This window comes from Sinocyclocheilus grahami, unplaced genomic scaffold, assembly GCF_001515645.1.
Source record: "Sinocyclocheilus grahami isolate Dianchi unplaced genomic scaffold, SAMN03320097.WGS_v1.1 scaffold1123.1, whole genome shotgun sequence".
Classification (NCBI taxonomy): Eukaryota; Metazoa; Chordata; class Actinopteri; order Cypriniformes; family Cyprinidae; genus Sinocyclocheilus; species Sinocyclocheilus grahami.
In genome coordinates this window covers 369,852-382,373 of record NW_015506302.1, presented here as the reverse complement: position 1 = coordinate 382,373, position 12,522 = coordinate 369,852, and the positions used below count along the sequence as shown (strand labels likewise).

At 36.9% G+C, this 12,522-nt stretch overlaps 1 protein-coding gene across 1 annotated transcript in view; it reads left to right on the top strand.

Annotated features, from left to right (window-relative positions):
• The window catches only part of LOC107567034 (F-box only protein 41-like), a 57,486-nt gene that overhangs the window by 25,602 nt on the left and 19,362 nt on the right, over positions 1-12,522 (top strand). Inside the window, exons 3-5 of the mRNA XM_016252625.1 lie at positions 6,087-6,294; positions 11,683-11,756; positions 12,176-12,230. Coding sequence (XP_016108111.1) covers positions 6,087-6,294; positions 11,683-11,756; positions 12,176-12,230 — 337 coding nt within the window. The remainder of the gene's footprint in view (positions 1-6,086; positions 6,295-11,682; positions 11,757-12,175; positions 12,231-12,522) is intronic.

Below are 12,522 nucleotides of genomic sequence, written 5' to 3'. Positions count from 1 at the left end.
CAAAGAACCATTCAGTCAAAGGTTCTTTAAAGAACCATCTCTTTCTTACCTTTTTATAATCTGAAGAACCTTTTTTCGCCCCAAAGAACCTTTTGTGAAACAGAAAGGTTCTTCAGATGTTAAAAGTTCTTTATGGAACCATTTAGACAAAAAGGTTCTTCTATGGCATCGTGAAGCACCTTTATTTTTAAGAGTGTACCTAGTTTGAATTCTCACAGTGTGAATCTGAAAGCCAGGGTATCTCTCTCAGCGTGCTTTGCTTGTAGCATATTGGAATTTAGATATCAGCTTTTTTTAGCTGGCGGTCTTATTTGTATTCATGTTCCCCTGTGAAGAAGCCTCAGTCAGCTACAGGACTGTAAGCTACACTGGGAGAGTTTTGATTAGGGCAGACAGCGGGAGACACACTGTAATATGTCATGCTGCTTCAGCCACTTAATTGTCCACTTTAAACCTATACATAGCGATCAGGCCAATCAGTCGGCCATCATTTAGCCTTTTTTTTTTGCCCATAACTGCATCTGCTTAGACAAGCGTTAAGCTGCCTTTCCACTATCTCCAATAAATGACAAACCGGAAGTCATTAATTTTCAGTGGAGATAAGCCATATGCATAGTCTGAGTTTTCAGATCTGATTTGAGCATTGGATGCCACCACCAGAGATTATTAGTGTTCATTCACTATGGTGAATAAGTGAAGGTTAATGTTACGTTTTTGTTCTGTGTTTTTGGACTTCTGTTGTTAATTTTTGTTCACGTTAGTCCCTGTATCCTTGGTTTCTGATTATGCCCTTGTTTGTTGCCTTGGATGCCCTGGTTTGTTCTCATGTGTTGTCACATTTACCTTTTGTTTGCACCTTGTCTCATTTGGTTCCTTGTTTGTTCCTTTGTATATACATATATATAGTTTTGAGCAACAAAAATGTCTTTGTACTTGTTTAGAGTTTTGGGTGTTTCTTAACCCCCTTCAAACAAGCTCTCGTTAACCCATCTACAGAATTTCCCGTAATTTATGAGACAACGCTAATTCCCCACCATTATTGGAATTTTCTGGCTTTCCGTGTTTTCACTGGTGTATGGTAGGAGGTGCTATTATGCATCTTATGAAAGAGTATTGAATGTCTGGGTCAAAACACGGGGAAGAAGCAGAAGAAACAAGCAGTCGCATATGTAAGCAGATGCATATGTAAAATAATGCATAAAACAGCATATAAATCAAAACTGCCTAACGTTACCGAATGAAATGTCGATCCAGGAAGTGGTATACCATGCAAGCTTTGGATGTGTTGATGGAAGCGATCTGTACCATCTATGTTTTGATCACCGTTCTGAATCTGATCCAGATGTAGTCTTTTACAAAAAACGTGATTTTTCTCAGCTTTTTGTTCATAATGTTGCTTTTTTTCATGAAACTTACCCACATTCAAGTGTTGATAAATAAGATTTCATGAAGCTAGAATAAAACAAAAAAGCAGAGGCTCTGTTCTTTGTTTTGAAATATTGCATGTTCATATATTCATACAACAAAATATTCTCGGTGCCATTCAACTTTTGTGAAAATTATCAAAAATGCTGGCGGTGGCTGGCAACGTTTTAAAAAACACTGGTGGGGAAAGAGTTAATGTGGGCATCTGTCGTTGCTAGGGTTGCTAAGAGGCAGACAATTTCTGGTAAATTTCCAGAAACCTTACAGAATATTTGGAAACTTTACATGCTTTTTTTGTGAAGTTTCCTGAAATTTAACAAAATTATCCACCCCTTTGCAACTCTTATCATTGTTCTGTCTCTGTATGTTTTTTGTCTGTGAAACACTGGCCTAGGCCATTGTTGCCACCATATGGACAAACTAATTAGTGCCAAAAAATTCAAGCCTCACAAAGTAGGCCTACACATTGTTAGAAAAATCTGGCTGCACATGTGCAATACGTGCATACTATGCAGATGATAATATTTACGTTACATGCACTGTATGCATATCCTAGCACACATATAAATAAAAACCAAATACTTCAGGGGGCTTAACTGGATTTAAAAGGTCGAGATTTTTCTAGTTAGCATGGCTCTGTTAGCCCCTGCTGGTAGATGCTGTAACTACATCTGGTTCTAAAAGCATCATCGACAGCCAAAATTACCATGCATGGGGCATATGACTGAAGCTATTAAAACTGGAATTTGGGGCAGGATATATCAAACCGATTGTTGCTAAAAAATAACTAGCATTTATTACCTAAAATTTGCATACACTCTTGCATACAACATGAGTCATCATTACATTTTGTAATTTTTTTCCAGAGAGAAAGATGCATATATATGAGCATATGTAGGTGTATACTCCCATAGAGAGAGTCTGTATGTAGACATGGACTAAAAATAGACATGGACTAAAATCCACAAAACTTCGTTTTTGATTCCCTGCGGGGTCTTTAATACAAGCACACACTGATCACAGTGTTACTCTTCCTTGAGAGGCCCCACACATTATGGGTAGATAAACAGATTTATCAAGCCGACCGACAAAATTAGGTGCCAGCCCTTTAATTACAGAAAAGTCACTACTGCAGTTTAAGATAGTGAGGGGCAGAGGCATATGTAATGTATGCGGATGTGCGCGTGGTATAGCACACAGTGAACACACACCGCTCTTCCCTGCCTCCACATTACTGGGCCTGTAATTAGTCTCGTTTACACTGTTGATTGACTGATTGAATGTTGACCTTTACTACAGTAAGAATACTGCAGTCGAGTGACTAGAAAGCAGTCATTCAAGAAGTGATTACACAAGATTCTGAAATGCTGTAGTATGACTGTTTTGAATTGAACAGTACCCAAAAATGACAATGTATTCCAGCCCAATGTGACACACACGCAGATTTTTTAAATAATGTACTGGTTGCTTTAGTGTTGTTTTCTTTGCAGTAACAATGAATAGGGACTGGAGATTTCATGCTTTAATGGACACAAAAGCACCATAAAAGTGGTCAAGGTCAACTAGGGCTGGGCAAAAAAAAGAAAAGATTTTCCGATTAATCGTTTTTTAAAATGACGTTGATTCGATATCGATTCTCAAAAGCCACGAATCGATCTTTTCCAGTTTTTATTTCAGCACACATTTAAAACAAGATCTGATTAACGTGAATCTTATCATTAGTCTTCTCCACTAGATGTCACCCTTATTTACCTTGCCTTACCTATACGCGTGATTCGCAATGCTCAGGTGAAATGCTATAGTAATACTATAAATCTGAAGCATTTGATATCACACGTAAATCACCATGATTTCCGCAATGAATGAATGGCGGATGGTGCGGCGCACTTTTTTGTTTACTACACACATACTAAAGCGCGGATGGCGCTTGCGGTGTTTTCAGCTTCTGCCGTCTCACTATATGATGATATTTACACGAATGTCATCTCCAGCTGCTCTGAGAGTCACTTCATTAGCATTTACCGTTTCATTTGAGAAATCTGCCGTCATATCACATACACAGCAGCTGGAAGTTGTTCACGGCAACCTGTCAAAATAAATGTTTAGTTTAATGTTCTACTGTCAGAATATATTACTATTTAGCAGTCTTAAGACTCAATGCTACTACTGCTAATAAATATGAATATTTATTTTTAAAAGGAGTAATCACATCTGTTTTCTTTTTAATTTTAACAGTAAACCTTTGTTGTGCAACACTTTGTTTGCAAAAAAATAAAAGGGTTTAATTTTCATTTGATTAGGATAAATTAAATTAATGTTTTATGCCTTCATCTGATTACCAGAAAAATTAAGAACATTTTATAGGGCCCTATTATTGTTTAAAAAAGGACCCTATACAAAAAAAAAAGAATAGGTTTAACATAGGCATGTGGTTCTTAATTTCTTTTTATTAATTTACCATTTGTAAACTGATGTTTACTGTTAATTTTTTAGAAATATCAATAGCATTTGTATTAAAACTATATTCACTGAATGTAATCAAAAAAATCGAGAATCGAATCGAGAGCTTGAGAATCGAAATCAAATCGAATCAGGACATCTGAATCGATATCCAGCCCTATGGTCAACATGACTTGAACTATTTTGTAAGCAGTGTTATTTTAGTATTATTAATATACTATTACCCACTACCCTATTGTAACGGATGCGACAAGACGAGAGACGTGCGGATCCATTTGCAGGCTTTTATTAAACAGAGACGTGGTAATAAGAGGCATGGGGCAAACAGGTACATTTCAGGCAAGACAAAGAGTATTCCTAGGGCAAGCGTGGGTCTACGATCGGCGAACAATATCCAGAGGGGCTTGACACGAGGGGTTATCCAATAACACAAGCAATAGTCCAGGCAAGGTGCAAACACAGTCTGAAACAGCAGGCAAAGGGTTAATCCAAGATACACAGGCAGAAGATCAGGAAACAGACAACAAGGCAACACGAACCTAGACTTAGACTAGAACTAGAAACGGAAACTTGTAATGGCTCTGTAATGTAGCTCTCGCTAGAAGAGTGATATACGCTAAGCAATACTGGGCAGTGAGAGAGAGAAAGTCCATGGCTTATAAAGCGTGTCTCATTGGATGCAGCTGTGTGTGTGTAATCAGTGCAATGGATGATGGGAAATGCAGTGGTGATGTGTAACAATCTGTGTGGTGTGAGAATCAATGTAATGGGAGAGCGACCTCTGGTGGCAATCGGCCGGAAGGCCACGGACCGGATTCGTGACACCTATAGACAACTGCTATGTTATTTATTACATTTTTGTATTGGCTTTTAGTTTTATGTTTTCAGGTTTTAATTTAAAGTTTAGTTTAAATTTTAGTCGTTTTATATGCTTTTTTTGTTTTTATTTGTTTGTAATAAATAATTCTATATAGCTTTATTTATTTTTACTTTGGTTTGAGTTTTAGTACTTCATCTCATACTTATCTGTTAGTTGCAGAAGCAACATTTATAATGTTCATTTACATTTTTAAAGTGTTAGTAGTTAATCTAATATGTATATTTTAATTTATTTCAGCTTTATTTACCCTAACCTTAACCTTAACCTTTTAAATAGTTGTAGTTTTATCAATAACAACATTGATTCCAAGTCTGTTTAGTTCTCTCACATAAAGCATTAGATCCTGCATTAATCAATCCTTACAACCCTGTAAATCTGCAAAACAATAAAACAACTTTTTTTTGGTTGAACCTTTTTGTCCCTGTTTTCACGACTGATCATTGAGATACGTTTTGATTTGGTAACGATACATTATTGCACAAGACAAACATACTGAAAAAAGACTACAGTGCAGACTACAGTCTGTTTGACAGTGATGATTTAATAGGGCCTGATCTTTATCATTGTTATTTACTTAGAGGATCTTTTGAGAATACACAATTACATAAATGAAATTGAGATCACATTTACGCACATTAATTTTCCTAGTTTATTAAATGGTGCTTTTCATTTGTGTGGATATTTAAACCCTCTTCTTTGAGTACAGGGACTGCTGCGTTATTCACTATGGCCTATGACATTGCTTGCAACCTTTGATGATGAAATACTCAAGATGTCAGTATCTCAAAATATAATTTTGTTGGCGTACGAAAATGAAAACTCCAATTGTGTGAGAATCTACTATGAGTGTGTTAGAAGCTTAGAATAGCTGAGGTGATGGTGTTGAGGCGCAAGCCAGTGTTTATGTGTACAGAGACATTGTCTACACAGAGATAACAGTTGTCTTGCTTTCATTGGCTGTATGCACACTCCAGGGAATTGCAGAATGCAAGAGGAGATAAATAAGAATGAGAAAAGGGACAAACGGGAAGGGGAAAGTGGTATCAGATGTCCTTTTCCCATTTGTCGAGGTGTGACAGGTTTAAAATTGGTATGTTCTCTAGACTTTAATTTCTTTAAAAGAAAATGCCATTTGTAGGGATGCATCGGGTCATCTATACGTCACCCCATACCACCATATCTTAAGAGTTTCATGCTTAATTCTCTTTAACACACTAAATTTATTTTAAAAAATGATCAAGAGCAACTGACAAGCTATCACCACTGAACGACTCAATCCTCTCACAGTAATTCTCATTTATTTTTTTTCCTCCTTACTCAGAGAGGTGGGCCAGATCGACCAGTTTCTGCAGGAAACAGCTGCGCGTGAAGCCAATGCTAAAGTGCGTCTTCAGCAGTTCATCGAGGACCTGTTGGACCGGGCTGACCGTGCTGAGAAACAGCTCCAGATCATCAGCAGCTGTGCCACCACCCCCAACGGCAGCCTGGGACACTGCAGTCTGCAGGGATCCAAACCTAATGGACAACAGGTACATTGACTGAGCGAAAGCGGTGAAGGAGAACAAAAGACATTGCAGCGATGTACTAAGAGAAATCAGAGATTACACCTGTCCTTTAGGGATGTAACGGTTACCGGTTTGACGATAAATCATGATAAAATACCCCACGGTTGGTATTACCGTTTCATATTTTAATTATCACTATAACTGTATTCAATTACCGCGATTTGAACTGAGGATAAATAAATACTGTACTGCACAGGGCTCCCTTTTCCAAATGGGTGCATTTTGCGATAATTTTTTCTGCCTGTGCGACTAAATTTTGTGTGCGGTAGCACTGGCGCGACCACCGCATTGTTTAACTCATAAGCGCTGCATTTCTGTTGCATATGAGAAACATTAAAAGGCAAAAGAAACTACTCGTTTGAGCTGCGCAGCACTTATAGAGTGTAGAGCCTGGTTTATACTCGTCGCGTCAGCAGGAGCGCGAAGGTGCGCGCAGCAAAAATGACGCGAATATTGAGGAAAGGATGGATGGCTTCGAAAGTGAAAGCATCCGAAGCCCGGCTTATAACATAGCTAAAGAGAAACGCCCTGTTCACAAAATTCACAAATAATACTGATGAAAAAGAAGGGGTTGAGTGTTAACCACTTTCGTTTTCATATAACTATAAACTATGATAAAAGTTCATCAGCATGCATTGATTAATCCCTAAAAATAAAAATATTGCGACCAAATCATATGCTGGTGTGACCAACTGAGAAAGTCGCAAAAGAGCCTACTTTCTTTGTAGTCAGTTGGGCAATTTCATGTAAAAAAAATACATAATTGGAAACATTTACTGTTTCGATATCTAGCCTACAATGGCATAAACCATTCTGTTTTCTCTTTAAAAGCTCTGCAGCTGATATATCAATTTTTCAAAGTGTGGATTTCATTGTCTTGTGTATCAGTGTGATGTATAACTAAACTTGAATCGGAATAAAATGTTTGCTTTGCTCCTGTTCATACTGAGGTGCCTACGAAGGTACCATTTCAAGGCATCATACAGTAGGTGCCAAAAAAGGTAGACGACTATCTTTGTGCACTCAAAGTCATAATCCTCATATGCTGGTGTGACCAACTGAGAAAGTCGCAAAAGAGCCTACTTTCTTTGTAGTCAGTTGGGCAATTTCATGTAAAAAAAAAACATAATTGGAAACAGTTACTGTTTCGATATCTAGCCTATATGGCATAAACCATTCTGTTTTCTCTTTAAAAGCTCTGCAGCTGATATATCCATTTTTCAAAGTGTGGATTTCATTGTCTTGTGTATCAGTGTGATGTATAACTAAACTTGAATAGGAATAAAATGTTTGCTTTGCTCCTGTTCATACTGAGGTGCCTACGAAGGTACCATTTCAAGGCATCATACAGTAGGTGCCAAAAAAGGTAGACGACTATCTTTGTGCACTCAAAGTCATAATCCTGTTGAGAATATAGGTGTGAGGTTTTCGCATTCACATTTAACAAATGTCAAAATGTGCAGAATGCAAATTGTTTAATTACTGTACAAATACCAAGTTTAAATAAGTATGAATTTGACTGCACTCTGGTAAACACTGCAAAGTTTGTAGTCAGTATTTTTATATGAATACTTTTAGTAAGCAAGAATAAATAAATACTGTTCTTTTGAACTTTCTATTCATCAAAGAATTCTGAAAAAATGTAGTGATGTCAAACGATTAATCGCAATTAATCGTATCCAAAATAAAGGTTTTGTTTACATAGTATATGTGTGTGTAATGTGTATATTTATTATGTTTATATAAATACACACACATGCATGTATATAAAGAAAATATGTTATAAGAAAAATTTTATATTCAGTGTGCACGGTTACTCACACTGCCTTTTTTAGGCTTCTTTTGACAGTGCATGGCACATTCAGGCAGCCCCCTAACACCTCGCCCTCTGACACCATTGGGGGGGACCCCCTTAATCACCATGGAAACAGCAATCTACATTTGTCATTTACTCATATAGTGTATTGCACACAGCACTGGTGACTCAGTTTGAGTTCACACACAGCCTGTGTTCCCGAATGCCAGCCACAGCCTTCCAGTCTCCCCTGTTCACAAAATTCACAAATAATACTGATGAAAAAGAAGGGGTTGAGTGTTAACCACTTTCGTTTTCATATAACTATAAACTATGATAAAAGTTCATCAGCATGCATTGATTAATCCCTAAAAATAAAAATATTGCGACCAAATCATATGCTGGTGTGACCAACTGAGAAAGTCGCAAAAGAGCCTACTTTCTTTGTAGTCAGTTGGGCAATTTCATGTAAAAAAAAAACATAATTGGAAACAGTTACTGTTTCGATATCTAGCCTATATGGCATAAACCATTCTGTTTTCTCTTTAAAAGCTCTGCAGCTGATATATCCATTTTTCAAAGTGTGGATTTCATTGTCTTGTGTATCAGTGTGATGTATAACTAAACTTGAATAGGAATAAAATGTTTGCTTTGCTCCTGTTCATACTGAGGTGCCTACGAAGGTACCATTTCAAGGCATCATACAGTAGGTGCCAAAAAAGGTAGACGACTATCTTTGTGCACTCAAAGTCATAATCCTGTTGAGAATATAGGTGTGAGGTTTTCGCATTCACATTTAACAAATGTCAAAATGTGCAGAATGCAAATTGTTTAATTACTGTACAAATACCAAGTTTAAATAAGTATGAATTTGACTGCACTCTGGTAAACACTGCAAAGTTTGTAGTCAGTATTTTTATATGAATACTTTTAGTAAGCAAGAATAAATAAATACTGTTCTTTTGAACTTTCTATTCATCAAAGAATTCTGAAAAAATGTAGTGATGTCAAACGATTAATCGCAATTAATCGCATCCAAAATAAAGGTTTTTGTTTACATAGTATATGTGTGTGTAATGTGTATATTTATTATGTTTATATAAATACACACACATGCATGTATATAAAGAAAATATGTTAAAATATGTTATAAGAAAAATGTTATATTCAGTGTGCACGGTTACTCACACTGCCTTTTTTAGGCTTCTTTTGACAGTGCATGGCACATTCAGGCAGCCCCCTAACACCTCGCCCTCTGACACCATTGGGGGGGACCCCCTTAATCACCATGGAAACAGCAATCTACATTTGTCATTTACTCATATAGTGTATTGCACACAGCACTGGTGACTCAGTTTGAGTTCACACACAGCCTGTGTTCCCGAATGCCAGCCACAGCCTTCCAGTCTCCTACTAACTGGAAAGGAAGTACACTCAGTGATGTCAGAAGAAGGGCAGAGTGTTTCAGAAGCATACACGCTGTGATTCGGGACATTTGGACTAATTACAGTTCAGACAGGCACTGTGCAGGAAAGTAATCAAGAAAGATGGAGGTGCAGAAATATTGTTGTCATCTCAAGCATTTCCCACAATCCCAGCCAGTCTGTTATGCTGTCCACCACTAGTGATATCAACGGTGCTGCTTCTCTTTCTACCCCTTTTCTGCAGGCACTAAGCCTAGTGTGTGTTTGTGAATGTGTGTGTGCCCTGTCAGCGATATGGCACCTTGCTTGGCCCATTTTTTTTCTTGGGTGTATCTCCTAACCAGCTAGAGCAGTGATTTAAAGGCACAGCTTTCTTTAAAAAAAAAACACTAGCTTCTCTAATCTTTTTGTATTCTATCTATTTGTTTTCCTTTTATTTACTATACAATTAACAGAAGCAAAAAAAAGGCCTCTAACACTAAGCTTGCTCTATTCTTTTTCTATTCTATCCGTTTTCTTTTTATTTATTTTATAATAAATAAAATAAAAAAACTTGCTACGTGTACTGCGTTAAGCTAACTAGGGATGCACGATATATCGGCCACCATATCGGTATCGGCTCATATTATCGGTATCGGCCAAAATTTTCATATCGGTGCATCCCTAAAGCTCACTAAAACTTGTTATAGCACTTGCATATCATTGCTCTCTTGTTGATTTTAATTGCTTCCATTGTCCTCATTTGTAAGTCACTTTGGATAAAAGCGTCTGCTAAATGACTAAATGTAAATACAATTTACATAGATTAGGGTTGTTATAGTTAACTAAAACAAAACCAACCCAAATAAAACCAATCCATTTTGTTACGTGAAATAAAATATATAATATATATATATATATATAAGGTATTTTATTTCAGCTTGTTGCCAAAGCAACAGTTCACATTTAAACTAAACTGTTTATTTAGATTAAAACTAAAACTAAAAACAACAACAACAACTATATAAACGTATAAAAACACAACAAAATTACTGATACTTTAAAATTAAAGTGAAAACACTCTAAAAATAAATAAAATCTAACTCAATATTAACTAAAATTATTATAGTATATCAATGATACAAAAATAGCACTGGTGTAGATTTGCTGAAATTAAATAAACACAATTTTACACAATATTTAAAAACATAGAAAACCTAAAATATGCAGTATCCTTTGACGAGGCTTTCAGCAGATTTGTTAAACTGACGCAATTGATCAAATGAGCTTGACTGTCAGGAAGCAAATTCGATTTGGTGCAACTTTGCCTATCATTTGGCCTGGTAGAATCTTTCAGCAAGGCACATTAACACAGGTTGCACCAAGGAGATTGTCCATGTAATAAGTGTACGGTAAGCCAATTTGCATAAAAGCAGCTAAATGACAAATGAGTTATTTGTAAGATGAGTAATCAGTGATGCAGAGCAACCTGCTGTCTCGTTGGCTGTGCTGTTATTTTGGACTGTTTAAATGTGACATGTTTCTTCCATGTACTGTATGGACCCTTTTCACAAGACACATTTCAAAGGTCATCAGCATCGTAAATCCTCCAAAGTCTTTTGCATTTTTGTATTTAGATGTTTTTCTAAAAATGTATGTACATTTATAACACTATACTTTGTATTATTACCTTTGCATCAAATTACAAAAAACTAGTTAACACTAATGCGAGGGTGTTTCTAACACAGCGTCTATGGGAGTGACGGTAAATTTGACATCGTTCTCTCTACTGACTGCCGTTATCAGTCTCTCTCGATTTTTTTTTTTCCTTTTTTTGAAAGTCATGAAAACACTATCATGCAGCTTATCTTTTGCTATTTGAGCAAATGGGAATGCCAAAAATATATTTCATTGCTATAGAAGTTTACCCAACTATGACGACTTCTGCTGCTGAGAAACCCGGAAATGTGAAAAAGTTCTCTAGTCTGGATCATGTCTGAACAGTTCAGACTGGTCCTAGTTTTCTACCTTACCTGTCAATCTGTTTTGATTCTATTTCCCTGCTGATGTTGAGCTACAATATCTCAGTTGTGCTCAGTGAAATTTTGGATCATCACACACACTCTAACTTGATTCTCTCTCTTTCTCTCATAGAGAAATTCCAGTATCTCTGGAGCATCGAGGGGCATGTACCAAGTGTCTGATCAACGTTCCTCCCCCAGCACTGCGTAAGTCTCATCATAGCTGAATTCTGCCTGTTTTGACATCAGCCAAATTTTCTTCTTCTTCTAAATTTGAATAATTATAGAAGTTATTTTTTTATCAGATCATTTAAATGAATCACTGAATCACAGTCATTTGTTTTGTTCCTGATTGGATTAACGCGTTTGAACAAATTGGTTGAATGACTGATTCAGTGACTCACTCATAAAGATACCAAAATATCTCTTTTATAGCACCGTGAAAGTGTAGTTTTTCTTCAGACTTTGAAGTATTACATTTATCATAACATTTTGCCATCAGAATTTTGTATGGCAGAGCAGCATGTTTATGTCTTTTATCTGCTAAGAGAGGTGGTGGGTATGTTGGAGTCGGCCTGGTGTGGATGTGTCTTGGGAAAATCTCTAGATTGTTGCATTTGCCTCAGGGTTAAACCAGCCTGTAATCTCTCAGCCATGCAGAAGATATGCGGAAAGAGTCCTGTTGCACACAGGCACACACACATAAACGCATTGCTGTGTGTGGCAAAACTAAAGTGCCTAAAAGCACAAGGCCAAAAACAACCATTACCCAAAGCTCTTGAAGGATAGTGGTGAACACTTGTTGTGTGTGTACTGAGAGCATGTGTGTGTCAGGTCAGGTTTTGCCTACATAGTGGAGACCAAATGCCCAAATTCTGGAGCGAATTGATGATAGAATTTTCTTTAACCCTTAAATGCATGAATGTTTCGCCAATCATTATTACATATTTGGGTCTTTAGCGACCCGGACCAA